General features: G+C 41.8%; 3 protein-coding genes and 1 pseudogene across 3 annotated transcripts; 2 read left to right on the top strand and 2 right to left on the bottom strand.

The window, feature by feature from the left end:
- Nucleotides 1–1,970: 1,970 nt before the first annotated feature.
- On the top strand, nucleotides 1,971–4,023 carry LOC113309791 (probable NAD(P)H dehydrogenase (quinone) FQR1-like 3). The gene is made up of 5 exons (XM_026558303.1): nucleotides 1,971–2,124; nucleotides 2,239–2,390; nucleotides 2,479–2,572; nucleotides 2,743–3,008; nucleotides 3,398–4,023. Exons 2-5 carry the CDS (start codon nucleotides 2,365–2,367, stop codon nucleotides 3,627–3,629), a joined length of 618 nt encoding a protein of 205 aa, XP_026414088.1. The 5' UTR covers nucleotides 1,971–2,124; nucleotides 2,239–2,364; the 3' UTR covers nucleotides 3,630–4,023.
- LOC113309793 (histone H2A, sperm-like) lies at nucleotides 3,710–5,101 on the bottom strand. The gene is made up of 2 exons (XM_026558305.1): nucleotides 4,212–5,101; nucleotides 3,710–4,085 (listed from the first exon to the last, which is right to left on the bottom strand). Exons 1-2 carry the CDS (start codon nucleotides 4,395–4,397, stop codon nucleotides 3,840–3,842), a joined length of 432 nt encoding a protein of 143 aa, XP_026414090.1. The 5' UTR covers nucleotides 4,398–5,101; the 3' UTR covers nucleotides 3,710–3,839.
- Nucleotides 5,102–7,621: 2,520 nt separating this feature from the next.
- Nucleotides 7,622–8,479, bottom strand: LOC113309792 (histone H2A.1-like). Its single transcript, XM_026558304.1, has 2 exons — nucleotides 8,210–8,479; nucleotides 7,622–8,050 (listed from the first exon to the last, which is right to left on the bottom strand). Exons 1-2 carry the CDS (start codon nucleotides 8,417–8,419, stop codon nucleotides 7,805–7,807), a joined length of 456 nt encoding a protein of 151 aa, XP_026414089.1. The 5' UTR covers nucleotides 8,420–8,479; the 3' UTR covers nucleotides 7,622–7,804.
- A 16,028-nt stretch (nucleotides 8,480–24,507) lies between these two features.
- On the top strand, nucleotides 24,508–26,021 carry LOC113307784 (annotated as a pseudogene).
- Nucleotides 26,022–26,334: the final 313 nt, after the last annotated feature.

The raw sequence follows: 26,334 nt of genomic DNA, 5'->3' as shown, positions 1-26,334 counted from the left end.
CAGCGATTAGGTGAATTATATAACTAAATGAAATAGTTACCCATTTATGTTGCGTGAATAGCTTCCTCCATTGCCTTGGTTACGAGGGATTTAGCTCATCATAGTAAAAATGCTCTCAAAATAATTTATTATGGCTCAAAAATGGTTTACAAATGATGAGAATATGAGAAATACAATAAAACCAGAGACCTACGACCCTCAGTGACAAAATAAGACTGCTGCGGCTGTGTCGCAAACGCTGTGGAAAATAATCCGGCCTGATGTACGACCCACATGTGTGAGTCGTTATCACTGTAGAAAAACGACTGTTGTTGCAGGTCCGTTCTTCGTGTTCTTCATGTTCATCAGCAGCAACAGCAGCAGAAACCGAGTTTGGGAACACTCGAATTTCTTCTTCTCTGGCTCTCCTCAGTCCCCCAGACTCTCGACACCTTTCCCAAACTGTTTTGACTTGTATTTATAGTGAATTGGAGCCAAAAATCCGACCATTGATTGCATATATTCTCTATTTAATCCAAATATTCTCGGCTGCCAATAATAACGAAAATTTCCATTTTTAATCCCATGCACGCGTTAACTTTGATCCTGCACGCTCCCATTCTACTTATTCACGCCTCAACACTCTTCCAACGCCAGCAGAACTCCCTCATGCACACAAGAACTTCAATTTTGCTCGTGTTACAGTACACGTGCTCTGTTTTGGGTGTGTGAATCATACCGAAAATTCCAGCCAAATTTGATCGATCATGTCACCCATACTATGTTCCTTAACCTATATCACATTTCTATACCAAATTTCAGCCATTGAATCGACCCATAACCCCTTCATTTTGACGATCGAAATTCTGCCAGAACTGTTTAGAAATTTCCCGCCAAAATCGTTTCAAATGGGGAAGAAACTGGTAGCCCCCTATCCAAAGTAGGGGTGCGAATAGCAGCTGCCTTGGGGTGACTTGGGGGTGCCCCTTAGTAATTAGGTTACCCCTTATCCAAAAGCGAGAGTCCGAATAACACTTGTCCTCCGGGTGCCAAAACCAACTTTTCGAGCCGAATTTTCCAAAAATGTTTATTTCCTAAAAATACACTAAAACACAATATTAGTACAAAAATAGAGTTCCAACAATACGGACATTGAGGAAAAATTAGACACAAAAATGTGTCTATCAGTATGCTTCAGGGCTGAAAGTATGTTTTTTTTTGTAGGATTTCTTATGTTTTGCTTTGTTTAGTTGATACTGCCTCTGTTCCAGAAAAAATAGGTTAGATTGAAAAAGTTACAGTAATTTTATTTTTTAGGAATAGAGGGAGTATTAATTTTGATGAACTGAACAAAAAGAATTCGGACGGGAAGTTGTTTTCTAACATTGATTAGGTACTCGCCTACTCAGCTTGCTCAATGTGTGTAGTTGTCTAGGGCCAGACAGACCCAAGCCTTTTTAATTCCATTTTGCTAGCGGAAAATGGGTCATTTGTCCAAATATTTTTAAAACATGGTTCTAATGGACGACTAAAAATTAGTATGGGTGAAATGGACACCAGAAAAATAGCAAGAATGAAACTGGATTCATCCTGGCTTAAACTTAAAAAAGAGCGAGGATGAAACTTGATGCATCCTGATGTAAATTAAAAATAAGAAAAAGTATTTGAAAACGGGTAGGATAAAACTGTTTACATCCTGGCTATTTTTACATTCTTATCCATTTAAACAGTATCAAATTTTACATGTCTTTTTCATCCAGGAATTATTGATTTTGGTCTTCCTAACCAATTTTGTGTTTTGCTAAGCTGTTGTTGATGTACAGCAATAGCTTGTCTATTTATTCTCTCTTTTCTGTTTGCATTCATTCAACTAATTGAAGGTTTTGTAATTTTGTAGAATTGGGTAAAGCTTATAAGATGCGTCACTCAATCCATAGCCACTTGTCTTCATTTGGTATGATCCGGTTGGTAAAGTGATCGCATTAAGTTGCATGTTTATCAACCACTGCTGTACCTGTACTAGTCCTCAACAAATTAGAAAGCGTCAACACCTAAAACTCTCTCACCTTCTCTGCTTTCCTCTTCATAGCCATCTAAACATTTATTTCTCATCTATCTGTACCACTGAAATATACAGTGAAAGTGGTCAGTATGATTGCTTACACTGATTGAGATTATTTCTTATCTTAGCTCTTCTTAAATTATTTTCTCACTAGATTGTTGTAAACTGATTCTAACTGGCTGATTAAATCTCTACAGAATTCAAGATGCAGTGTTGATTTGGTTTCATTCCATGTCAATTTGAATTTTGTTTGCTCACAATTGTTCAGCTTCTCATTGATTTTGTTTGCTCACAATAGTAGTATTTATATCCAGACAGTATTAATGTCCAGCACCAAAATTTACATTGTGTAAGTAACTATTCTGCAAGTAATGTTTTTTGTGATCTTTTTCCTTTCTTGAATTAAATTCAGTAATTTTCATCCTGAGTGTGTTTAGCTACTACTCCTTGTATGGGCACGTTGTAACAATGGCGCGGGAAGTGCGCCGGGGAGCCAGTAGTGTTGAAGGTGTGGAAGCAACCCTTTGGCAGGTAACTTGCCACTACATTTATAATAAGTGTGTGTAGTTAGACTGTTAGAGTTGAGAATTTTTCTTTTCTTATAGAAAGATGCTAGTGAAAGATTACAGCGCAATCTAATCTCAAATTCCTTACAATGATCATGAGTAGTTCTGTTGGTATAAATGGGTGGAATAAAACAGGTACCTGAGACACTTCCTGAGAAGATATTAGAGAAAATGAAAGCACCTGCTAAGGAGGACGACGTTCCAGTGATTAGTCCGGAACAACTTAAGGAAGCTGACGGATTTTTATTTGGATTCCCTTCACGTTTCGGTATGATGCCAGCCCAATGCAAGGCTTTCTTTGACTCGACATATGAACTTTGGGAAACTCAATCACTCGCTGGAAAACCTGCTGGTATCTTTTGGAGCACAGGTTTTCACGGAGGAGGCCAGGAGAATACGGCGTGAGATCTCTTTCCCTTGCATTGTTTCATTTGCCCTGTAACACTTATTTCTTACAATTTATTATTCATTGCGGCTGGAAGTTGCCTAAGCAGCTAAACAATATCGGCCAGAGGCCTTTTTTGTTTGCTGTCAGAGAAGATTTACACATCTTCTTTCATTGCATTCTGGCATTCCCAATTTAAAAGACTATTCGTTTAATTTTTCTTGTGATTTTGAGGCATTGCTTAATTGACATAGAATTTCAGGCATTCAAGTTCGACAATACAACCTCTGAAAGGAGGCAGGACTAGTCAACTTCTTTCTTGTCAGGTTTAGGACATTATTGGCACATTCATTAAGAGTGCCAACAATGGGACTTTTCTAAAGCATTACCGTGTTTTAATTGCAGATTCACAGCCATAACACAACTGGCACATCATGGGATGTTATTTGTTCCGCTGGGGTACACTTTCGGAGACGGTATGTATGAAATGAATGAAGTGAAAGGTGGATCTTCGTATGGATCTGGAACTTATGCAGGAGATGGTACTCGTGTTCCCTCGGAATTAGAGATGAAACAGGCATTCTACCATGGTCAGTACCTTGCAGGAATTGCAAAGAAGCTCAAAGTCACTGCATAGCGCCTCTTCCAATAAAGAATGGGTCACTCTGGAAAGTTATATAAGCGTCTTCTGAAAATAAAAACTTCAAATTTGATTACTTTTACGAATGGTGAACGTGTATTGAAGAAGAAGAAGATGTTTCATTACACATTACAACCCAAAAGTTGAACCCTACATTTTATTATTTACACATTCACAGCACTACTACTAAGTAACTAGATCATATTTTTACTTCTTGGAAGATTTAGAAGCAACAGATTTTCCTGGAAATTTTTGAGTTTCTGGCTCAGCCTTTCCGCTCTTCTTTGGTAACAAGATGGGGTTAATGTTAGGAAGGACACCACCACTAGCAATTGTAACACCAGCAAGCAATTTCCCCAATTCTTCATCATTCCTTATTGCTAAACACAAATGTCTTGGGATAATTCTCGATTTCTTGTTGTCTCTTGCAGCATTTCCAGCCAATTCCAATACCTAAAAACCCAATTCAAAAATTAAAATACACCAAAATTAGAATCAAAATCAAAATCTATTTGGATACCCAGATTCAAAATTAAGAAGAAAAATACTGAAAATTAGGGGGTTTTGGTATCTTTTTACCTCAGCAGCGAGATACTCGAGAACAGCAGCCATGTAAACGGGAGCACCAGAACCAAGACGTCGAGAATAACGACCTTTCTTCAAGAAACGAGCGATTCTTCCGACTGGGAATTGTAATCCGGCTTTCTTTCTATCACCGCCATATCTTCCTCCCTTGCCAACATTTGCAGTTGCAGTTCCTTCCATTGTAACCTAAAATTATGGTTCTGAATACTAGGTTTTTGAGAACTTCTGTGAATCGTTCAGAGATGGAAAAGAATTTCTATGAATCAAACTGGTCTCCTTTGTTGGTTATTTATACTGAACTCTCGAGAAATGGATTAGACTTTTGGTATTCAGTCAGTTTTCTTTTGATTATAATCAACGGTTGTTAGTATATTCAAACTGCGATCCGTGTGCTCCATTTCTAACCAATAAGATTTCTTCAATATTTTAACATAGGGGAAAGGAGTCCTTGTAGAGCCTTCGCGTGGAAAAGTATAAAAGATGGACGGTTGAATAGCCGTCCGGAAAGATTGGGCCGCCATGTATGCGGTAGCGGGTTTTTTCACGGTTTTTTCAACTGTCTGTTGAAGTTTTTTAATGCGTTTTTATGCGTCCACCACAGTAGAGGTTGCAGTTCCAAGCCCTAATGTGTTGATATGATACAAGGTGTTTGAACCATACTAATGACATTGGAGCTCACAATATCCCAATGGTTGATTTGAGCAAGGATATGACCATGTGATAGTTTGATATCCATAGCCTTCTTGAGGGCTACTCTGATGCATCATCACATTTCATTGCATTGCAATGCCAATCTGAAAGGCTCTTCCCTTTAATTTTTCTTGTAATTTTGAGGCGTTGCTTATTTGACATAGCATTTCAGTCATTCAAGCTCAACATTAAAGACCTGCTCAGCCAAAAAATACATATATGTCGACTTTTGAAAGTTTTAATTGATTTCTAAAATGTTGTTTCTTGTCAGGTTTTAGACATTGTGTAAACTTTAAGACTTTTCTCAAGCATTATAATGTTATTACTACAGATTCACAGCCATAACACAGTTGGCACATCAAGGTCACTAGGGTACAAGGTCGGAGACAGTATGTACAAAATGAATGAAGTAAAGGGTGGACTTCGTATAAATCTGGAACTTGTGCAGGAGATGGTACTCGTGTTCCCTCGAAATTAGAAATGGAACAGGCATTTTACCATGGCCAGTACCTTGCCTGTATAGCCTGTTCCACTATGAAATATTGTCAAGAACACAATGAGAGCCAGCAAGTAAAAAACAAAAGAAAAGATAGAACAGAAAAAACTCTTTAAGGAGCTTGATCAGCCCCCATCAATAATGACTAGAAGTGACTAGGGATTTGAGGAGATATCCACTATTCCTGGATATTGTGCTGACTGCTGAGAAGCATAGCGAGATTATGAGCAGCATCATTGCTGTTCTCTTCGCCGAGTTGAAATTGAGCACTTCAAGATGTTTTTCCAAGTCCTTAATGTCTTCAAACAATTCTGCGGATTCTCCAGGGGAGTCTACTTGTTAGACCCTTTACTGATCTGACAGAAACTTCATTATCCCCTTCAATTATAATATTCTGGTAACCCCTACTAACTGCCTGATCAATAATTTAGAAACCCATGGCCTCAGCCACCACAAATAGAGCATAACCCACAAAATCAGTTCCACAGCAAATAACCTGTCCATTATAATTCTTAACAGTTGCAATCCAAGCCTGGCCGCCTCTTATTGCAGCATCAACATTGAACTTAACAATGAATTATGGAGGAGGATCCCACAATGGAAAAGAGCGAGCAAGATTGGAGCTAGGAGAGACAACCTGTTGGCTGTTACTAGGATTGAAATCATCTTGCCACTGGAACTTAGACCACCAGTGAAGACCAATGCGAATAATAGCTTGAATGTCAGGCTTAATGTTATCAAATATGAGATTGTTTCTCGCCTTCCAAATCTCTCATGGCATGCTAGCGCCTACAGAGAAGCAGTAGTCATTATCTGATATCGGAACCCAGGAATTTATACAATTTTTAAGAGTGTAATCAACAGTACTATGAATTCTGAGGCTAAGAGGAGATGCAAACCAGACAGCTTGGGTGAAGTGACAACGTAAAAAAAAAACATGATTAATGGTCTCAGGGGGATTATCACAGAAGCTACAATCATTTGCAACTCCATTAATATACCAACCCATTGTCTCAAGAAAACCCACTCCATTATGTAATAGCTTCCAAATAAACATATGGATTTTTGGAGCTAATCTTTTCTTCCTCCAGAACTTAACCCATGGGTAGGACGTCCCATTAAGAGAAGAGGACTCACCCGAAGTTGAGACCATTAGTTTTTGACAGGACTGAGATGTGAATTCACCATGTGTGGTGTGACATCATACTAATTTGTCAGGTTCTGGCACCTTTTGTGATGTGCAATTTCAGGATTTGCTCAGCTTCGTAGGAGTAATAAAGCTCATGGAGTAAGGGGATATTCCAAGTGCCTTCTTTGGGAATCAGAAGCTCATTGACTTTGCTGTAAATATCATATACAATCTGAATTGCGAGGATAACAACGATAGCTACGTGACAAGAACAGACCTGCGCTCCAGTATCAACAAAAAAAGTAGCTTCGGATGAGAACATTTCGTGATCAGTAACTAAACCAAACCACAAAGTCCAAAAATAAGTATAAAAGAAAAATCACCAACGAGCCATAAGCATCCCTCTTTGAGTATACTTCTAGAGCTCAACAATACCTGCCATGATGAGGAGCATTTCTGAGGGGTCTTTGCAGCCCAGATATTTGTACTCTTGAAATATTTCGCTCGAAGAAGTTTGCACCACAGCGCTGAAGGGTCAGCAAGAAATCTCCATGTGAGTTCTGTAACAAAAGCCTTGTTGAGCTGTTCCAGGGACTCAAGTCCAAGACCACCTTTATTTTTGCTGATGGAGAACCAATCCCAGTGAATATAGTGCATTTTTCCTTGTCAGAAGTACTACAAATGAACTTTGTGCTGCGCAAGTTGCTGCTGTCCTACTGATGGTCCTACTAAACAGAATATACATTTTTTCTTGTCAGGTTTTGGACATTATTGCGTTTATGCATTATAGTGTTATTATTGCAGACTCACAATTGTTCCCCTAGGGTACACATTTGGAGACGGTATGTATGAATTATGAAATGAATGAAGTAAAGGGTGAATCTTAATATGGATCTGGAACTAAGGCTACATATGGTACTCGTCTACCTTCGCAATTAGAGATGAAGCGGGCAATTTACCACGGTCAGTACCTTGCCAGAATTGCAAAGAAGCTCAAAGTCAATGTACCGCTTCATCCACTACGAAAACATTGTCAATAATCACAATGGGTAACTCAGTACAAATTTGCACAATGTCTAAAAGTTAGTCTGAAAATAAAAACTTCGAATTTGATTACTTTCAAGAATGGTAAACATGTATTGAAGAAGACGAATGTTTCACTACACATTACAATCCAAAAAGTTGAACCCTACATTTTATTTTATTTACACATTCAGTATTAAACCCAAATAAGTTATGAGCACTACTACTAAGTAACTAGATCCTATTTTTTTACTTCTTTGGAGATTTAGAAGCAACAGACTTTCCTGGAAATTTAGGGGTCTCTGCCTCAGCCTTTCCGCTCTTCTTTGGTAACAAGATGGGGTTAATGTTAGGAAGGACACCACCACTAGCAATTGTAACACCAGCAAGTAATTTTCCCAATTCTTCATCATTCCTTATTGCTAAACACAAATGTCTTGGGATAATTCTCGATTTCTTGTTGTCTCTTGCAGCATTTCCAGCCAATTCCAATACCTAAAAATCCATTTCAAAATTAAAAAACACCAAATTAGAATCAAAATCCATTACAAACCCAGATTCAAAATGAAGAACGAGACTACTGAAAATCAAAATCAATTACAAAACCCAGATTCAAGGTGAAAAAAACTAGTGAAAATTAGGGGTTTTTTTTACCTCAGCAGCGAGATACTCAAGAACAGCAGCCATGTAAACGGGAGCACCAGAACCAAGACGCTGAGAGTATCGACCTTTCTTCAAGAAACGAGTGATTCTTCCGACTGGGAATTGTAATCCGGCTTTAGCAGATTTAGTTACGGCTTTCTTTCTGTCACCACCCTTTCTTCCTCCCTTGCTAACAACATTTACACTTGCAGTTCCTTCCATTGATTGATAACCAAAAATGAATCTGAAACTAGGGTTTTGAAAGTGAGAGAATTTCTGTGAATCGAATTTGTGAATCAAACTGGTCTGGTTCGCTGGTTATTTATACTCAACTCCAGAAATGGATTTCTATCTAGACTTTTGGTATTCAATACTCTTTAGATTTTAATCAACGGTTGTTAGTTCATAAACCAGGGATCCGAGTGCTTCATTATTAACCAATAAGATTCGTTCAATATGTTTCTATTGACTTTTGGCATTTCGGTTCTCTTTAGATTATAATCTAACGGCTGTTAGTTTATACTTTACACAAAAATAGCGATCCGTGTACTTTATAGTTAACCAATAAGATTTGTTCAGTATTTAACATAGAGAAGTTGAAACTTGTAAAGCATCCACGTGGATAAAGTATAAAACATGGTGGGAGATTGCAGTTTCAATCCCCGCTGGTTACAAATACTGGATGTGTTTTAAACTGCACCTAGCACAGGTCAATTTGTCTAAACTGGCGAAATTATGCAGCCAGAAGTTTTTTTTTTTTCTGGAATACCAGCTATGTTAGTACGGTTGAATTGAACAAGGAAATGACCATACGAGTGAAGAACTTCTAACCATACTAATGAAATTGGAGCGCATAATATCCCAATGGTTGGTTTGAGTAAGGATATGGCCATGTCATGTGATAGTTTGAAATTCATAACTTTCTAGAGGACTACTCTGATGCATCACATTTCATTGCATTCTGAAAGGCTCTATCCTTTAATTTTTCTTGTGATCTTGAGGTGTTGCTTATTTGACATAGCATTTCAGTCTTTCAAGCTCAACAGTAATAAGACCTGCTCAACTATGTCGACTTCTGAAAGTTTTAATTGATTTCCAGAACATTTTTTCTTGTCAGGTTATAGACATTATTGCATTCGTTGACAGTGTAAACTATGAGACTTTTCTCAAGCATTATAGTGTTGCATTACTGCATTTTCACAGCCATAACACAGTCGGCACATCATGGGGTGAAGTCAAGGGTGGAGTACTCACTCTATTAGTGAGTAATTCACAATTTTAACAGTATCTCGGGTGAAAAATTCACTGCTGGCATTGGTAATTGCAATTGCCGTCATTTTTTCTATACAGTCCACTTCATTTCAGAATTGTGGTTGTGCGGAAAATTTAGGTTGCAATTACTGACACTGTGGTGCATGCTGGTGATCCCTACTATGGTAAAGGGTGCCTGTCAGAACCTTGTACTCGACACAAAACACTGGACCAAAGTAAATCTAATCCAAATTTGTTCCTTATTCCTGTCAAAACACTACTAGACCCGCTAAATAGAGTGATTAAGCTAAGCCACCTCTATTCTCTATTATAGAAACAAGTACTTGACATTGTTTTGGGACCCCATTTTAACTGCATTTTATCATCTTGCAATAATACTCCTCAGTTGATGTCATTGGACTTTAATTAGCTAGTAGGGTACTCACTTTAATGTCTTTCTTCTTCTCTCTTCTATAGATTGGGCTTCAAAAATGACATAGTTTCCTCACCCTTCTCTCCTCTAGTACATACATTTTCTCCAACTAGCTAAGTTAAAATAGTCTGACTGCTTGAAAATGGGTACAAAAAATGTTAAGGTTTTCATCTGGCTGGCTCTTACTATTGCCGTTCTAACATCTTCTGAAGTTTCAGCTGTTAAAGACTTGGCTGAAAAAACAGGTCTAGTTTTGTTTTTTGTTTTTTCATTGTGTTAGTGTTACAGTGTACAATCTTACTATTTTCTTTTGATTTATTTCCTAGTGGTTTAATATCTTGATTATTTTCTTATACTATAAATTTTGTATATCCGTTTTGTTCCTGCAACAGAGCTGGATAAAACTGAGAAAAACGGAGTAAAAGACCCTAAATATGGAGTATCTCTTATCCACTGTGGTTCAAAAGGTTGTTGTGACTTTGGGGAAAGTAGGTCTTCTTGTGCACAGTGCTGCGCTCAATGTTGCGGCTAAAACTGTTGCTCAAACCAAAGCCTCAAATTGTTCGCAGGAACTACTACTCCTGGTTTCGCAGACAATCCTAAGCCTTGAAACTGGCTAATGAATATGTACTATTGTGACATGCTGATTATTGGAGAAAATCAGTTGCCTATGATCAAATAGCATTATCTACAAGTACTTATCTGTTCTATGTATTAGAAGAACAGGTTATTAGTCTAAATTTGCATAAAAATTTATCTTACACTATTTCTCACCCAAATGATTGTAAATTGATTCTAAGTGGGTGAAGTTCATGATGCGTTATTGATTTGAGTATCATTTTGTGTGTACATATTTCATCATCAAACACGTGTATACAGGAAGACACGTGGAGAGCATGCAGACAAAGTCATCAAAACATGATGATACACGCCCACAGTCAAGAAGCCCGTCTCGTCGACGTCGGATCTTTGCCCGAACAAATCTAAGGGCAGAAGTTAAAAGATGTATCGAAAACACGATGTACTGCGGAGCACCAAATAACTCCCGAAGAGTTACTTTATCTCATCCCCAAAAGAAGCTAAGATCAACGGCGAAGAGAAGGTTAACTTACATGGATGTGACAGGGCAGAAGACACTTGTCTGACACGAGCATGCGTCTCAACTACCCACATTAAACACTCTGAGCAGTATACGTTTCGATCAACCCGTGGAACGAACGAGGATTGCTCTGCGTGATTAAGTAATGAACGAAGACCTCCGCGTGATGGACACAAAGCACAAGAAGATAAGGTTCCAACGGCCCTCAGAAACGGGTCCCACAATCTAACCCTATAAATACCCCCTCTCCACCAAGAGTAAGGGGATCGGGAAAAAAAGAATGGAGAGAGGGGAGAGAGAATAATTGTAATTGTAAGTTTATCTTTTACAATTCACAGACCTATGTAAACTCCAAAGTCATTCGACTACCTCTGTAATCATCAATGCATAGTGAAAACGACGACCCCGTGGATGTAGGCCTTAGTGCTGAACCACGTAAATCCGAGTCTTATTTACATTTCAGTACTATCCGTTCATTTGATACTCCACGGATTTTACTTTTGTACTACGTTTTCTTTATCTTCCTCTATGTGAACGCCTCTAGTGATGATATTAGATGAGGCTATGATAAACCCGAAGGTTTTGAGCCAAGGAATCAGTACAATCATTTCATCAGTACGAGTGGGTACATAGAGTGCGAACATTGTTTGTGAACATATAGATGCCTTCGTGATTTACGTGTTCACAATTTGGCGCTAGAAACAGGGACTTCGTCCCGGTAAAAGATTTATCTTATCCTGTGATTTCATCTTAAACTAGCATATGATTGCGCTGCTTCATTAGCTCTGACAGTATTTATTTTACTATATTAAAAAAAACACCCATTATCTTCGTTAGCTCCGGCAGTATCTTCGTTTATTGGTTAAAAGATTTACTACCTAGATCCATGAATTTACATTTTTTTTATCTCGTACGGACATGTCTTTCCGGTGGGTTTTCGTAAATTTTCAAAGGATCTACAGGCATTTTTAAGAGGGATCTTCTCGCGTTTCCACGTACTTTCAATGAATCCACACTTTTAATAAGACTTTAGACCGTGTATTTTGACTCATGTGTTTTAATCGAATGAGCCTCCCTAAGAGTTCTCTGTGGCCATCGGGCAGTTTTTCCCTGTCTTGGAGTAAGGTATTTCGCAAACTAACCCGATCCGTGCGGACATTTCTGTTTCCCGCTGTTTGAAATTCCCTTGTGCAGAAAGAAAGCGACAAAAGGACCCACTATGGAAAAGATGCAGGAAGCAGGAAAGTCCAAAGCCTCGTCAAAGAAAGCACCAAGAACAACCCCGGTCATCACCCGAAGCAAGCAGAAAGGGGACAAGGCCAAAATGACTAGTCAGAGGCAGGATACCGCGGAGATCACTTCGCCGATGAATGCTAACTCCGTTGCAGCCGCGACTCTCAGAGCAGCGGCGACAAAGTACAGCACGGCAGCGGCAACCCTGAAGGCTGCAGAAGCCAGCAAAACTTTTGCTACGAATCAATTTCATCAGCCAAAAGAAAAGGTGGATGAATCCAGAACACATCAACCCGCGCAGCCGCCAACCTTCGGAATGCCATCAACAAATGATCAGAATCAAACCGTGCCGGCGGCTCTAACACCGCAGATGGTCACTCAGCCCGATTTGGAAATGCCAACAATCGAAGCTGAACCTCTACCACCTTTAGTACAGACCGTAGAAGAAGGCGGCACCATGGCCGTAGTAGCACGAGATGGAACTCCCAATCAGGGGTCAAACCAATCACATCGATTGATGGCTGAGCTTGAAGAGTTGAAGAAGAGCCACCAGGTTTACGCAGATGTTGTAGCTCTGCTGGCCAGAGAAAACCAAGATTTAAAAGACCGGATTTCCCTAAGTACGAAGACCAGCCAACAACTTGAGGAAGCCAATTCAAAGGCACCAAAACCTAATCGAGACCGAAGAGTCATCGTAGCAGCTAAGGGAGACGCGGCTAGGGGAAGTAGCGCGTCCGACCCGGATTCTAACGACGCAGAGTCAGAATATCACGAGCAGAAGAGCGTAGGGCACCACCGTGTGATGGAAGAGCTGCGTGATGAAATGATGGCCGAGATTAGGCAGTTAAAAGCTAGACAAGGCGGGGGAAGGTTAGAGGAGGTCATGAGAGAGGATAACTCCACGCCCCTAACTCATCGCCTGGCCAACACCCCTATTCCGCTGAAGTGCCATGTCCCGACCTTTGAGTGCTATAAAGGATCTAGTGATCCCGCCGCACATATTCGGTATTATAACCGCGTCTTAGACAGATGGAGTCAGAACGACGCTGTCCTCTGTATATACTTCCCATCCAGCCTGAAGGGATCGGCATTGTCTTGGTTTGATAATTTGCCACCGGACTCCATCCACTCCTACGATCAACTCGTAGAAAAGTTCTTAAGAACTTACATGTACAAAAAGGCTGTTAATACCGGAATGGATAAGCTCTTTTCACTGGCAATTGGCTACAAGGAAAACACAAGGGAATACACTAACAGATGGCACAAGATCTGCCAAACCATAGGAAGTGTGGACCCAGTGGTAAGTATCAACTGCTACAAGTGGGGACTAGACCGAATGAGTCCGTTATTTGTTGAGATTCATGGAAGCGTGCCTAAGACAGAAGGAGATCTTCGAATAATTATTGAAAAACACGCTCGTCTTGAAGAAATCCAGCGTGAAAACCCGAGGGCATACCCGCAGAAGTCTCACCGTACTAATTCTGCAGAACAAACCAATGGGGTCAAAAGGAATAGCTCAGTGGAACGGCCCCACGAAGAAAGGAAGGAACGAAGGGATGAACGACGGAAAGACGATCGAAAATTCGAAGATCAAGTTTACACGAAGCTCAATGCTAGCTATGCCCGGATCCTGCGAGAGATCAAAGGAAGGGAAAATTTGGAGTGGCCATGGTCTAAGGTAAACAACCCCCTAGATCCGAGAAGTCTAAAGATTACTGTGAATATCATTGCTTCAACGGACACCAGACCGAGAAATGTAAAAACCTCAAAATAATGATCCAAAAATTGATTGATGCTGGCGAACTCAAGCAATACATACGAAAGGAGGTCACCGAGGACAGATCCAAACGAACAAAGCAAGTCCAACTTCCGGAGGGGAACCGCACAATCAATACCATCTCGTGTTCTGAAGCCGTAGGGCCCTCACTTACAGCACAAATAGGAAAGAGGCTACGGAAACAGTTCGAGGACCACTGCGAATTGTATAAGATTGATGGTGTAGAAGTGGACGAGTACGAAGAGTGGATGGACTCACCTATTATCTTCGATGCTGAAGATATCGAAGAAGATATGGAAGACCATAACGACCCCCTGGTCCTGACACTACCAGTGGCTAGATGTAACCTCAAAAAGATCCTCATAGACGGGGGAAGCTCAATAAACGTTCTATTCTATGACGCATTCAAACGAATGAAACTCCATGAAGAACAGCTGATGACCTCTTATTACACCATCTACGGATTCAATGGGGCACCCACGAAGCCACTGAGAGACATCGTGTTGCAAGTTAACCCCGGACCCATGAAAGTAGAAACACGATTCAGCGTGGTTGACGCCCCATCCCCCTACAACGCCATTATCGGACGAAAGTGGTTACATAAACTCAAGGGAGTGGCGGCAACTTACTACCAATATCTCAGATTCCCTACACCAGAGGGAGTGATGGAAATCAAGGGAGATCGGGTCTCTGCAAGAGAGTGCCAAGCCACTCAGGACCGTATCAACAACGAACAAGAACAGCAAAAAATCCGAAGAATTAAAAATAAAGAAACCCTGAAAGAAAAGGCCATAGACCTGTTCCTCAAGGAAACCACAGGGAGGGGTTTGACAAAGGATGATAATGCCCTAAACACAGAAACAGGTACTTCAGCAGCCAACAAAGGACAAAAGCATACCAAATAACAATCAAAGAACGTCCCAGTCCTCGGGGATCCGAAGCCGATGTTCACACCAGTAGAGCCCGTGAAAGAAATCAACATAGAACGGAAACAAACCCGAAGATGATCAAAGTAGGGACCATAATGGACAAAAGAAGAGAAGATTCCTTAACCAAATTTCTTAAAGAATACGCGGATGTATTCTCCTGGAAGCTAGGAGATATGCCGGGGATTGACCCGAAAATAATCCAACACGAGCTGCTCATCAAACCAGGCACGCCATCTTTCAGGCAGAAAATAAGAAAAGTTGCACCGGAGTACCATAAGGCAGTGGAAAAAGAACTTCGGAAACTACTAGAAGCGGGGTTCATCAAAGAAGTCAAATACCCTACATGGATCTCCAACATGTTCGTTGTTCCTAAGAAAAATGGAGGGGTTAGGATTGCATCGATTTTACTAACCTCAACAAGACATGTCCAAAGGACAGCTATCCCCTGCCAAGCATAGATCAGCTGGTTGAAGCAGTAGAAGGATACAAAGAGCTGTCTTTCATGGATGGATATTATGGTTACAACCAGGTTGCCCTGGTAGAAGAAGATCAACTACACACAGCATTCTACACCCCACATGGCCTTTATTGCTATACTAGAATTCCCTTTGGACTTCGAAACACAGGGGCAACATACCAAAGAATGGTCGATGCTATCTTCAGGCCATGGATTGGTAGTACCTTAGAAGTCTACGTTGATGACATGCTCGTCAAAAGTAAGCTTCGCAAAGATCACCATCAGGATCTGAGAGATATATTCGAAGCAATGAGGAAGCATCACATGAAAGTAAACCCAGAGAAATGCACCTTCGGTGTCACTTCAGGGAAATTCCTCGGATATCTGGTAACAAAAAGGGGCATTGAGGTAGACCCAGCAAAGATTCAAGCCATAGTAGAAATGCCGTCCCCGAAGAATTTAAAAGAAGTGCAGAAGCTCAACGGGTCCATAGCAGCCTTGGACAGATTTATTACCCGATCCTCGGACAAATGGAAACATTTTTTTCAATATTCTCAAAAAAGGGAGTAAGTTTGAACGGACCGAAGAATGCGAAGAGGCCTTCCAGAAAATCAAAGAACACCTCGCTTCAATTCCAATCCTGCAGAAGCCTGATCCTGATGAGGTTTTGGCATTGTACATAACAGCGACGGAAGACGCAGTTAGCGCAGTTTTGGTCAAAACCAATACGAAGATAGAACAACCTATCTACTATGTCAGTAAGACCCTCAACTCGGCAGAAAGGAACTACACGAAGATCGAACAACTTATCCTAGCATTGGTATGGGCTACTCAAAAGCTGAGAACCTACTTCCTAACTCACTTCATCCGGGTCCCATGCAAAGCACCACTGCAAGTAGTCCTTAAAAGCGCAGGAAAAGTGGGCAGAATAGCCAAGTGGAACACCCACCTGGATCAATCCAACATCATCCATGAAATTCAACATTCCCGAAAATCCCAAGTTTTGGCGGATTTCTTAGCAGACCTCCCCCTGGACAACGACGAGGAGATTGAGGGAATACCAGAAGCCGAGGAAGAAAGCAAGGATCCAATGGATATCCTCGAGCCCGCGAGTCAAAGACAATGGGAAGTCTTCGTCGATGGTTCCAAAAATAAGGAAGGAGCAGGAATATGCATCGTCATCACCACCCCAACCGGAGAAAGGATCGTACAGGCACTCAGGTTAGAATTCAAAGAGCATACTAAAAACATCGTCGAATACGAGGAAGTCGTACATGCCCTCCGTTTAATAATAGAAATGGGGGTAACCGATGTAAGACTGACAAGTGATTCGCAGCTTGTCATACGACAAATAGGGCTCGAGTACAATGTGTACGACGACACCCTCTCATCTTACATGGCCTTGGCCCAAACATTGGCATCACAAATTCCAAACATCAAGTTCCGTCACTTATGCAGAATGGATCTCAGGAACGCGGATGCCCTAACATATATATCATCCATGCTGAAGGACAAAAGCGTCGAAGCTATTAAGATAACAAGGGTATACGAGCCTTCGATTGCATCACAATTCTCCTTCGCTACCAATCAATATACAGTGGAAGAAATATCGAAGACCAGGTAGGAGAAGACATCCATAAAGATTTTGACGAAGAAGACATCCTGTCAAGAGCAAATCAAGACGAAGATTTCAGCAACGAAGATGATTGGAGAAGGGTGATCCATGCGTTTCTCCAAGAAGGAACTTTACCCGCGGATCAGAAACAAGCCAGGAAAATACTCTCCAAAGCAGGAAGATATGACCTCCGGGATGGAATCCTGTACAAGAAATCCTTCCTCGGACCGTTACTACGCTGCTTGTCTAGGAAAGAGGGGCATCGAATTCTCAACGACATCCATTATGGCGATGCAGGGAATCATAGCGGCATGAGATCACTAGCCGACAAAGCAAAAATGCAAGGATATTACTGGCCCACAATGATACAGGATGCCGCAAGAATGTCCCGACGATGTGAAGAATGTCAGCGTTTCGCCAAAAAGATACACGCGCCAGCAACAACGTTAAATTCTGTAAGTAGCCCGTGGCCATTTTCAAAATGGGGCATAGATATCGTCGGGCCTTTCATCGAGGGATCAGGGAAAAGACTATTTTTGATAATAGCCACGGACTATTTCAGTAAATGGGTGGAAGCTAAAGCCTTAGCCAGGATCAGAGACGTGGATGTGTTTACTTTCATATTCCAAAACATCATTTGCAGGTTCGGCATACCAGCAGAAATCGTGTCCGATAATGGTATGCAGCTACAAGGGAAAAATATAGACATGCTCTTCGATACTTTCAAAATAAGGAAGAACAAATCCACCCACATATACCCTCAAAGCAACGGACAAGCGGAAGCCACTAACAAGACCCTCGCCCTTATCCTCAAAAAGCAATTAGACGAACATAAGGGGCGATGGTGTGAACAGTTGCACAATGTGTTATGGGCATAAAGGACAACACGAAGATTGGCCACTGGGGAATCCCCGTTTCTCCTCACTTATGGAGCTGAAGCGGTCATCCCAACAGAGATCCTCATGCCAACCACAAATACTGAAGCATGGGAGAAAAATCTTACAACAGACATGATGTTGGAGAGATTGGACGACCTGGAAGGAAGAAGGGAAGCAGCATTGCAGAAGATGGAAAGTTATCAACGAAGACTAGCAAGGGAGTACAACAAAAAGGTAAAACTTCGAAATTTTGTAGAGGGGCAGTATGTGCTAAGAACAATCCCACAGTATCAACGAGAAAAGAAATGGGGAAAGCTAGCACCTACGTGGGAAGGACCTTTTATAATACACGACATTGCGGGAAACGGTTCCTACCATCTTCGCAATCTGAAAGGCGAAGTTCTCCGAAATCCTTGGAATTCTAAGTGGCTCAAACCATACTACCCATAGGTGCAACGCAGCTTTGCATCTGCGTGAAGAATCCCAGAAGAAGAAGGCAGCGTAACCGCTCTACATGTTTCTATCTCTGGACGAGGAGTAGCAAGCCTCAACCTATCAATCAAACAAGCTTTCTGAAATTCGAGTAAACAAAACTAATCAACAATATTGGGGAAAATAGTCAACCTACAATCTCTCAGGGCTCTCCCATCAGTGTCTATAAGTGTAAGACCGGGGAGAAGGCACCCAGCAGAAAGAGATACCCAACCAATATTAAGGCAACGGGTCGACGGAATGGGTGTATATAAATATTTTTACCCCATATCCTAGAACGTTGCCTCGACCCCCACCGTTTGGGAATCCTCTGGCCAAGGGTTCGCCAGCGGGGTGACAGGTCTCAAGACGATCACGAAGGTACCTCCCTTCGGTATCGCACCCAAACACTTAAAAAACTCTTCTTTTGTTTTTAGTGTCCTTCCTCACAATGCTTAAAATAAACAAAAAACTGATATTGCAGGTATATCAAAAGAATGATCCATTTCATAAAGGTTGGTTACAAAAAGCGGCAAGGCCAATACAAGGAATACACATCAAAAATATTCTTTTTACAAAATACTAGCAAAATCTAACGGAAGGCTAATGATGTTGCGGTCTCTACTTAGATGATGCCGCCCCATCAGCAGGGTTGTTCCGAAGAGTTGAAGGGACGCTCCCACCATATGAGGGTCCTGAGGATCCAGGCAAGGAGGAAGGTACAGAACGACGCGGATAGCTCTTCACGAGGCCATGCTCGGTCTTAAGGCCAAGCTCAATCTTCTCCAGCATCTTGTTTGTCTCCTCAGCCAATTGACACCGAGCCTTATGCATAATAAATGTCATCCGCTGGTGGGCTTGAGACAACAACGAAGATAGACGATTCACTTCTTTAGAAGCAGCACCAACGGCCTCCTCGCGGGATGCCGCCAAACTCTTAAAATGATTAGTCTGTTCTTCCTGCTGCGCTAAGGAAGATTGAGCCTTTTCAAATTTTTCATTTGCAACGCGGAGTTGTCCCTCGAGCTCTGAAAAAGACAACACAAGGGAGTTAGCACAGAAATGACACAATCACACTCAACGAAATAGGGTTATACCTTCGACACAAGCCGAAGCCTCTTCATACTCATTAACAACCGCATCTCGCGCTTCATCAAGATGGTCATATTCCGCGGATAATGTATTATAATCTAGTTGAAGGTTGGTGAGAGTAAATTGACTGGCATCTAATTCTACCTGCTTCATCGAATCCATGTGATGAAGGTGGTTGACTTCGTTGTTTATCTCTGTTACCCCTTTGCTAAGTCTGTACATACATACTTCAAGATTCCTCTCAGACTCAGCCTGGCGGGCTATTTCAGCGCGAGACGCTGCAAGGGCTTTGCTGAGAGCCCCAACTTCGGCTCTGGCATCGTCCCTTTCTCTAGTAAGGCACATCATACTCTCCTTAATTCCCGGAAAAAGAAGGGAGCGAGCCTTTTGTAATTCCTCTTCCAGAAGATGTATTCTAGACTCCAACAACGAAGTACGCTCACGGGATTCCCGCAGATTCTCACGCGTCCACAGCAGCGTACCATTGAATAAAGTACGGTCATGATTATACAGATTCTGCATATCAACCATCTGAACATGCCTTGCGCGCCATCCCTCAGCTCGAGCGTCCCACTTTTTGGCTTCGCTCTTAATTTTTTCGACCAACTCTTTGATACGAGATTTTTGCTGGGCCCTTTCGTTTCGAAGCCATATCAGCTCGGGGACGCCACCCACTGAAGATAGGGTGGGGAGGCTCAGACAGAACAACTAACTAGTAGAGAGGAATTACGAGGGATAAAAGATGAAGAAGAACCAAACCTGTGAAAGCTGAAACTTGGCCGCGAGTTTGCTCTAACTCAGCACGAACGGCAGCAAGCTCTGAACGAAGACCAGCCTCCGCTTCACCCAACCTTTCTTTCTCTTTAAGGCTTTTCTTCAGTTCTTTTATCTCCATCTCAGCCGCAGATAATGCCTTTTCTCTGTGACGAAGCTTAGCCTCCAGCTTCAAAGATTTCGCTTTAAAGAATTGATACAGCACATGGTTACAATGTTCACTCCTCATCATCTACACGTCAAACGAAAAACATTATTACACCGAAGGATTCAATTGTCACGAAGAGATACTTACGAGGACTTACCTCCAAGACACGCTGCTGGGGAAAACCATATTGGTACCCATCGGCTATGGCCATCATGTCAGCAACAGAAGAGGGAGGGTCAGATACGAGGGTAGCCTCTGGAACACTCAAGCTTTTCCCCCACATCTCAGCAACACGCGCCTTGGGAGATAGTTCCATCATCCGACGTGTATAAGCATCGGAATCTTTCTCACCAGCAACCACCGGGGCAGGGTGAGGAACAAACAACGGACTCTTTTTCTTGAGCCAATCCATTATGGCATACTCACCCTCAAACATCAGCGAATGAGGGAAATCCTCGCACGGCAAGTCAACCAAAGACTTACCCTTAGCTGACATTGCCCCATCGGCACAAGTTTCGGAATCACCACGCGCATTATGATCATCCGCGCCCTCATTCTGAACAGCAGCATCTTCCTTACCAGAACCCCCGAGCACATCCCAATCATCATTGGGGGAAAGCAAAGAAAAGTCTTCGGGAAAATCAAGGGCATCGTCAAAGAGTTCCCCCGCGGAATATATCCTGTCAAATGAGAACTCTTGAGAAATGGTGGGGAGAGTCTCCGCAGCCTCACCAGCAGGAGCAGACATGTCCCCGATAACACCTTCGTCAGCCACCATGGCGTTATTCCTCCCTACAACACCATCACACCCCGCAACAACCTCTTCCTCGACATCAGGAGGGGAAGTATCAGTGCGTTCTTTCCCATCATAAATTTCTTCATCCTCGGCAAACTCTTCGTTCACCGGACTGGTAACTTCTTCATGAACCTCAGCCTCACCCGTTACAATGGTAGAAGACTGCTTGGGCCCAATCTTGTTCTTCTTCGACACCTGCAAACCAACACACGTTCCACAAAAAGAGTTATTTTTTCATACAGTTTGATTTTCAAAAAAGGAGGGGCGCGACCAGAATCTACAATAACCATACCTTGGCAGTAGTGGCACTCTTCGATGGAAGTATAGCACCAGAACCTTCCTCCTCGTCTCCTTCAACGACGTCGAGAGCATAAGGAAAGTTCATGCCTTCGAAATTTAAACGCCAAGGACAGAAATCTCCATAACGACCAGGAGGAGATTCACGAGGCCTGCTGCTCTCAGAAGGACGCCAACCACGCGGACCGGGAATCCAACCATACGCCCAAGGACCAACAATTTCAATAACAGTGGCGTGCCACTCATAATCATGGTCACGCTTGATCCTTTCGCGCGCGAGAAAAATTTTCCGCTGACTCGACCCCTCGGTGCCTGGAACATATTTCAGTTTGGCATCGCTCACCTCACTTAACAGACGAATTTCGCCCCGAGGAACAGCGAGGTTCCGAAGGCTAACACTCCACGGTTTACGGTTCCTACTATTGACATAATCCCCAAAGGAGTTGTTAAAGTTTTCAGGAGTATACCATTCCCTCTCAGCGGGATTTGGAACGTAACATGTCATCGTCGTCTCCCCCTTACTCCGCAGATAACATTTCCTTAGTGCACGGAGATAATTCCCCGATAATTGCGACACATAACGACTGTGAGTATTGGTGGAAGAGCCTTCACGACCAGATAGCACATCGTAATAAAAAGAATCACCAGACTTGTACACGCGGCATCATAAGACCCGCCTCGAAGGCTCCAACCGTAGTCAACAGGTGAAACTCATCAAACTGATACTTCGAGATGAGCTCGTAAGTAATATCATCCTCAAGGGCATAGAAACGAACCTCGAAGGCTTGAAGCTCATGCTTTTCCTTGAAAACTTCAAGGTCAATGTGCTTGAACGTGACTTTCTTCTTGCTGACCGAAACGCTGCGTATCACCGGGGCAGCATCATCCTCTTCCGCGGGGTCGGACGAACCAACAAAAGCTTCGGAAGCTCTTCTTTTCAAAGGAGGATTCTTAGACGATTCAGTTCTCGGCACACCACCTTTGGAGTTCTTCCCTTTGAAAGAAAGTACTGGAGGCGGCGGAAGAGGGTGCTGCACGGGCGCTACAGAACGAAGAGGAGGAATATCGAAGGTGCCAGCACGAGGAGGTGTTTGCGTACACCTAGAGTCATCACGAGGACGAGAAGCAACACGACCAGCAACATATCGAGACCCGGAAGGACTCTTCGATGGGTCCCCTTTCCTAGGAGGAGAGGCCTTCGTCCCAGAAGAAGACGAAACTTTACTTCCGCGGGGATCCGTTTGAGACAATCTAGAGAGATCTCCCCCAGGTGGATATGTATCAGACTCTCTACGAGGGGATCTCGGTAGAATGGATGCCGGTGTTGGATAAGGAAGCCGCGGACGGTCAGACATGGCTGCGAAGACGTACAACATAAACAAGTTAGAACCAAACACGAGGACATCACCAAAGATCAAAAAACCACAAAATTGGCAGTTCATCTCAATATAACCCAGAAACCCTAACACTAGCATACATGCTTGAATTCCCCAAAACCTTAAAACCTTAACCTTAAAAATTCAATCAAAACAAAACAATGGCCTCCTCGACTTGAGAAGAAGAACAGGGGCAAACTAACATACATGTACCAAAAGATGTTGTTCATCACAAACAAGGGACGACAACAACAGAAAATTTACAATCAACACAACTTAAAACAACAGAAACAAAGAAAAGAAACCTTACCACCACAAACAAAATCCCGAAAGAAGACAACAAACCAAAAACAAAGAAGAAACGAGCGTGATTAATGCTAGGACAGAGAGAATTTAATGGTAGAAGAACAAAGAATGAAGACTGACAGGGAGAATGAAATTAATTTTGTGGAACGTTGAATGAAATTAATTTTTCTTCTCTCCTTAATATACTCGAAAGAAAGAGAAGGAAGTTAAAGGAGGAATGGGAAACGTTCCCATTAAATGAGCAGTTAATGCACAAGTAAGAAACATGCCAAAGTATCTAGGAGAAGTTATTAGGAGAGAGGAAGAATATGTAACGTCTGTTTTCTTCAATGCTCCCACTAAACACTCAAGCCCGAAGAAAAGGGGCAAATTGTGTGTACATATTTCATCATCAAACACGTGTATACAGGAAGACACGTGGAGAGCATGCGGACAAAGTCATGAAAACATGATGACACACGCCCACAGTCAAGAAGCCCGTCCCGTCGACGTCGGATCTTTGCCCGAACAAATCTAAGGGCAGAAGTTAAAAGATGTATCGAAAACATGATGTACTGCGGAGCACCAAATAACTCCCAAAGAGTTACTTTATCTCATCCCCAAAAGAAGCTAAGATCAACGGCGAAGAGAAGGTTAACTGACATGGATGTGACAGGGCAGAAGACACTTGTCTGACACGAGCATGCGTCTCAACTACCCGCATTAAACACTCTGAGCAGTATACGTGTCGATCAACCCGTGGAACGAACGAGGATTGCTCTGCGTGATTAAGTAATGAACGAAGACCTCCGCGTGATGGACACAAAGCACAAGAAGATAAGGTTCCAACGGCCCTCAGAAACGGGTCCCACAATCTAACCCTATAAATACCCCCTCTCCACCAAGAGTAAGGGGATCGGGAAAAAAAGAATGGAGAGAGGGGAGAGAGAAGAATTGTAAGTGTAAGTTTATCTTTTACAATTCACAGACTTATGTAAACTCCAAAGTCATTCGACTACCTCTGTAATCATCAATGCATAGTGAAAACGACAACCCCGTGGATGTAGGCCTTAGTGCTGAACCACGTAAATCCGAGTCTTATTTACATTTCAGTACTATACGTTCATTTGATACTCCACGGATTTTACTTTTGTACTACGTTTTCTTTATCTTCCTCTATGTGAACGCCTCTAGTGATGATATTAGATGAGGCTATGATAAACCCGAAGGTTTTGAGCCAAGGAATCAGTACAATCATTTCATCAATACGAGTGGGTACATAGAGTGTGAACATTGTTTGTGAACATATAGATGCCTTCGTGATTTACGCGTTCACACATTTCACATTAGTTTGGATTTTGTTCCATAATAATGATCCTTTTCTCATGAATTTATGTTAATGCTCACCACCAAGATCTACATACTATAAGCTATTATCTTCTGCAAGTAAAGCTTATAATTATCTTTTTTCTTTCTTGAATTAAGTTTAATAATTTACAAATCTGTCTTTATGCTTAGCTAATCCTTGTATGGGCACGTTGTAACAATGGCGTGGCAGGTGCACTGGGGAGCCAGTAGTGTTGAAGGTGTGGAAGCAACCCTTTCGCAGTAAATTTTGCCACTAAAACCTTAGCAAGTGAAGTAGTTTAAGACTTTAAAGTTAATAGTTAATCTTTCTTATAATAAAAGGCCAGTGAAGATTATAGCAAACTAATCTAGTACCCTGTATTGATCATGAGTAGCTTTGTATGGTGAAAATGGGTGAAAATGAGTCATGAGAAGATACTTGAGAAAATGAAAGCACCTGCTAAAGAGGAAGACATTCCGGTGATTTGTCCGGAACAACATAGGGAAGCTGACGGATTTTTATTTGGATTCCCTTCACGTTTCGGTATGATGCCAGCCCAATGCAAGGCTTTCTTGACAGCAGCATATGAACTTTAAAAACTCAATCACTCGTGAAACCTGCTGGTATCTTTTGGAGCACAAGTTTTCACTGGGGAGGTCAGGAGAATACTGCGTGAGATCTCTTTCCCTCTCATTGTTTTACTCCGTAAGACTTAATCATCGCAGTTTATTATTCATTGGGCATGGGAAGTTGTCTAAGCATCTCAACAATATCGGCCAGAGGCCTTTTTTGCTTGCTATCAAAGAATTTATCCATCCTTTCATTGGGTTGCCAATTAGCAGACTCTTCGCTAACTTTTCTTGTCATTTTGAGGGATTGCTTATTTGATATAGCATTTCAGGGATTCTAGTTCGACAATAAGACTTCAGGAAAAGTCGACTTTCTGAAAGTTTAAATTGATTTCTAAATCATTTTTTCTTGTCAGACTATGGACATTAGTAGCACAATTGGCACATCCGTTAAGACAATTATGAGACTCTGGAGCATTACAGTGTCTTAATGGAGACTGAATTCATTTTTTCTTGTCAGGCCAACTATGAGACTTTTCTCGAGCATTACCGTTTTCTTATTATAGTTTTACAGCCATAACACAATTGGCACATCACTGGATGTTATTTGTTCCACTAGGTTATGTATGAAATGAATGCAGTAAAGGGTGCATCTGGAACTTATGCAGGAGATGGTACTCATCTTCCCTCAAAATCCTCAGAATTAGAGATGAAACAGGCATTTTACCACGGTCAGTACCTTGCCGGAACTGCTAAAGAAGCTTCTAAGTCAATGTACAGCTTCTTCCACTTTGAAACATTGTCTCCAGAAAATAAAAAAACTACTACAAAGTTGCTTACTTTGAATGGTGAACATGTATTGAAGAAGAGAATGTTTCATTACAACCGAAAAGTTGAACCCTACGTTTATTTATTTACAAATTCAGTATTAAACCCAATAAGATTTATTCAATATCTGTAGGGGAGGGGCCGTGGGGGAATTTTTTCTTGCGAAAATGCTATTCTCCTCCCCTTCACCTCCCCACTCTCCTCCCTGATGACGTGTTTTCACACATGGCACTTAAGCCGAATCCCCAAGACACGTAAGGTTTGACTTGGGCAAGGTTCCTATTTTATATCTTGCTTTCTCTTATTCTGTTGTCTCCCTTTTCATCTCTTGCCAAAAATCAATCAATAAGCTCAATGAATCGATCATGATTATTAATCAATCATCTCACTACCAGAATTTTAACAAATGCTATCATTGATTATTGATCAAAATAAATAATTTAAGATCTTTGACACAATTTTTGTCATTCTGAATCCAAAA

This window comes from Papaver somniferum, chromosome 9 (assembly GCF_003573695.1).
Source record: "Papaver somniferum cultivar HN1 chromosome 9, ASM357369v1, whole genome shotgun sequence".
In the NCBI taxonomy this organism is placed as follows: domain Eukaryota; kingdom Viridiplantae; phylum Streptophyta; class Magnoliopsida; order Ranunculales; family Papaveraceae; genus Papaver; species Papaver somniferum.
Note: the sequence above shows the minus strand (reverse complement) of the source record. Positions and strands in the feature narration are given on the sequence as shown.